General features: G+C 35.1%; 1 protein-coding gene across 1 annotated transcript in view; it reads right to left on the bottom strand.

Moving 5' to 3' along the window:
* Positions 1 to 631: 631 nt before the first annotated feature.
* The window catches only part of LOC135214214 (proteoglycan 4-like), a 44,435-nt gene continuing 40,806 nt past the window's right edge, over positions 632 to 4,260 (bottom strand). The window contains exon 5 of the mRNA XM_064248278.1: positions 632 to 709. Coding sequence (XP_064104348.1) covers positions 632 to 709 — 78 coding nt within the window. The remainder of the gene's footprint in view (positions 710 to 4,260) is intronic.

Here is a 4,260-nt window from a genome sequence, read left to right as displayed (position 1 = left end):
AAACAATTCAAAGCATTTCCTCAAAGAGAAGGATACAGAGACTAAACAAATACTTAATTATTTATTACAACAAAAATCTTATCATTACAAAGAAATCCCTTGAAAGCTGTACTTTAGGGAAGAAAAGGTAAAAGAAAAAGTTACTAGGGGGAGATAGAAAACACAGATGCACGGGTCGTTATGATAGTAAGAGACAAAGTAAGAAATTAGCCTTAAACCTAATTAAATAACACATTCGAATAAACATACATTAGGACTATGAAAAATAATTATCATCCCGGTAAGAATAATTAACTACTACTCCACTAATCCAATAATTCATAGAAAGTCATCTTTTTAGTATCACAGCGAAGTGTCATCTCCAACGGTCAACTCCAGTAGTGCCACAAAGTAGGAGACACCCAACAAAAGTCGTCTATAGGTGAGAATACGTATGATAAGCACACACAGGGTCTGGGATCTTACCCTTTTCTTCGCCCCTAGGAGGCCCCTTAACGACTCCAGAGGTTCAGCAAGCTGAGGGCAAGGGCAATGACAGGTGAGGTTCGCCTCCAAAAGTACATAAGGCAAGAAAGGGCATCACACAACCCCGAAGTATACACCTTGCAAATGAAGGGCATCACACGATCCCTTACATGGACTGAAGAGACGCCCGCAAAAAGTACTGTTCATAGGGGGATGGCAAGGAACACCTCCAAGATGCCACCAGCTGCAAAAAGTCGAGGGCGTCTTCAGAACATTCGTGTAAGCTGTCACAAGCCGTCAGAAAAAAATATAGAAGCTGGAAACCTCTCTATAGGGAGCCGTTAACTGCCGTTTCATCACTCAGAAAGTCCCCACATCACCAGCAGAGATGAAAACAAAACAGGTGACGTACCAATTAAAACTATAACTACCCTTTTGGGGGGACGCAAAGACCCCAAGTCCAGCCTTCAAACGACATATGTAAACAAAACTGGACAAAAACAAACAGAAACTTACTTTAATGTAAGAAGTCAAAATCATAGCAACGATATAAAATTAATCAAATAAGTTAACTCCATTACAATATATATATATATATATATATATATATATATATATATATATATATATATATATATATATAGTATACACATACATACATATGTATATATGAGGTTTTAGTCTTCCTTTTCACGAAGACGAATATATTAGGTTGTAGTCCACAGGAGAAAAGAAAAGCTGTAATTCCTTTTAGCTCAACAGTTTCGGCTTCTACTGCCGTTATAGAGGGCTGTTTATTTTCTTATCCCCTGTGGACTACAACCTGATATATATATATATATATATATATATATATATATATATATATATATATATATATATATATATATCGAGCTACAATGTCCTTTAATATCTAATTCGCTCTACCTCGGAATTAATATATTTTCATATATGCTTAACCGAAGGGGAATTTTTTCTCGATAATAGACTTGCCTGGACCAGGGCGCGAACCCGTGGCTCCTTTCAAACCCAGGAACGTCAGTGAAGCATTACCTACTACACCACCACCGTGACGTTCCTGGGTTTGAAAGGAACCACGGGTTCGCGCCCTGGTCCAGGCAAGTCTATTATCGAGAAAAAATTCCCCTTCGGTTAAGCATATATGAAAATATATTAATTCCGAGGTAGAGCGAATTACATATTAAGGGACATTGTAGCTCGATATATGTATATGAATCACGGAAATGTGATATGACTTATATTAAATATATATATATATATATATATATATATATATATATATATATATAGATAAATATATATATATATATATATATATATAATATATATAAAGCAAACATTCCTACCGCCCCTAAACACAAACTTATATGTATATCTGCTAAAAATACCATATTTCATTCCCACATTCCAACCTCACAACGCAAATAAAGAAAAGGCTGGCAAAATTAAACCAATTGCAACGCAATCTCTACATCATCCTTTGTACAGCTTTTGCAATGCAGCTAAAGCATCGGCAAAAATGTATATACATCAAATGGCTGGAAATATCGAATGGAGACATACAATCAAATATTTTCTTTTTTATGATTCTATTTCTTTTAGCACAATTCTCTTTGTGTCGCTGAACAGGGGACTTTCATCAGTGGCCAAATCAAAAGCAATTGAACCGAGGATCAATATTCATAAAGGGTTTTGTTTCGAGCAGAAATCCTCTTTCCCCAAAATGGTGGTGGGTGGCTTCAGAAAAAAACCGGACAGCTGTCACTGCCATCTCAAGCTTCTAAAATGCTTCTAGAGCTTTAAGCATTTTGCCCCTTCACTGCACAGAAGCGGAATAGTGAGGGTAGCTTAATTGAAGAATGGGATAAAATCAGAGATATGCTCGGCATAATAGCTGGAAAAAAAATTAGTTTCGAATAATTCTTTTATTAATGGAAATAGTAAAAAAATGCCTGTTCAGTGCGGATTCGAATTAAAAGAACGCTAAATGAAGGTTAGATCTGTTTGCACTAAAACAATATGAGGTGATTTGTATCCATTCAAAAGTTAAAATTTAGCAAACCATATATTAGGCACTCTACTAATGAAAGTTTTTTTTAGAGTTTAAGAAACGGCTCTAACTCATTCCATCTAGGTAGTAAGGACGTACCCTGCAACAGAGATCAGAACCAAGAGGGTTGGGTCCGTTACCTAAAACAAATCCAAAATCAGATGGGTCATCAGGGAGTGGTCCATGTCTTTGGTTATTGTAATAGCATCAAGGAATTGTGGTAGCTATGCGTACAAAAAGTAATACACAGTTAGCAACCTTGCACTTTTTGTAAAAAAAAAAAAATGCCTATCCGATTCAGGATCTGCATCATTTTATCTTTGTTAATGATTTTTAGCTTTTGTTACCTATATAGCTGTAATCCTAGAAACATTGGAAATGAAGAGACCTCTTCCGTCTCTGCCTCAGCTAGGCCGAGATGCTGTGGGACTTTTAAATGATTAATTATAACATTTTTAAATGTAATTAAAAAAAGATAATGTAATGAAAGGTTTTATTGTTTATTGCAAACATTTGCTAAACATAGGTTACAATACGTATTACTGATTATTGCAAACATTTGCTAAACATAGGTTGCAATACGCATTTTTCCTCGTAGAGTAGTTTGGAATTTTTTCAGGATTGTTTAGTTGCTTTATATCCTTTGGCTCCTCACGATGACGCCTTTCCAAAATTCCTCTTAATTTTTACTCACTGGAATTACTTCAGTGGCTTGAAATACATTTATTCCAAAATGCCTAGTCAAGTGATGAATAACTTTCTCATGGTTAGTCTCAATCGTTTAACGTTTCTTGACGGTTTTCAGTCTACACAAATTGGCACTGTTTTCACCAATGAGTAGCATCATGTCACCAATTATTTTTTTGTAACATTTGAAATAGAAATAGCAGGATTTTCTTATCTCTTTTTTTGAGTTTAAAGTTTTGCTGCATGAATTCATGACTGCTCTCTCTCTCTCTCTCTCTCTCTCTCATTTCATTTTCATCTTTAGCATTCTTTTTTTCATCTTTAGCATTATTTTTTCATGGCAAATTATGCTTATATATTTTTACAAAATCAAATAAATTTGTTTATATCTTGCACGTTTCTATCAATCTAAGTCTTCCACATCTCTTTTTTTTTCCCCCCCTCAGAAGTAATGTCAGCTATTGTGAATAATCCTTTGCTTTGCCCAACAATAATTCTTTCAGGATCATTCATGAACATAAACCAAGCTGCCAGCGACCGTCTGACCTCGGAAAATGTTTTGGAATGTCAAAGGCATATGACAAATTTTATGAAGAAACAAGAAAAACGAAACAATTGAAAAGCATAAGCATGACTGACAACTACAGGAATTCGCTCAACGTTTTATCTTGACTGTCTCTGTCCATGTCATGGTAATTGCTTTATAGCAAAGAATTACAAGTAAAAGGAAAGGATTTTACTTGTGGTATGTAAATAGGAGACACCATTCTGCATTTATCTTTGTTAGTAAGCTTGTAAATAAACCTTTGTTGTGTTTGTGTATATTTCTATATTCGTATCCCCAATTTCAACTGTTGGTGTTGAATATTTTTTTGTTTATCATAATATCGAACTTGGAGCGGACCTCTCACGGGCCGTATCAGTCTAGTGCCAAAATTAATGTTTTGTTTTTTATCGATGAAGTCATCCTTAAATAGGGTGGCTTCAGTGAGAAGAAAACAGCCTCCACCGAAGTGTTCATATTCATGTTTGCTTTT

Source organism: Macrobrachium nipponense, chromosome 45, assembly GCF_015104395.2.
Source record: "Macrobrachium nipponense isolate FS-2020 chromosome 45, ASM1510439v2, whole genome shotgun sequence".
Classification (NCBI taxonomy): Eukaryota; Metazoa; Arthropoda; class Malacostraca; order Decapoda; family Palaemonidae; genus Macrobrachium; species Macrobrachium nipponense.
The sequence above is the reverse complement of the archived record's forward strand: the minus strand, read 5'-3'. Positions and strand labels throughout refer to the sequence as shown.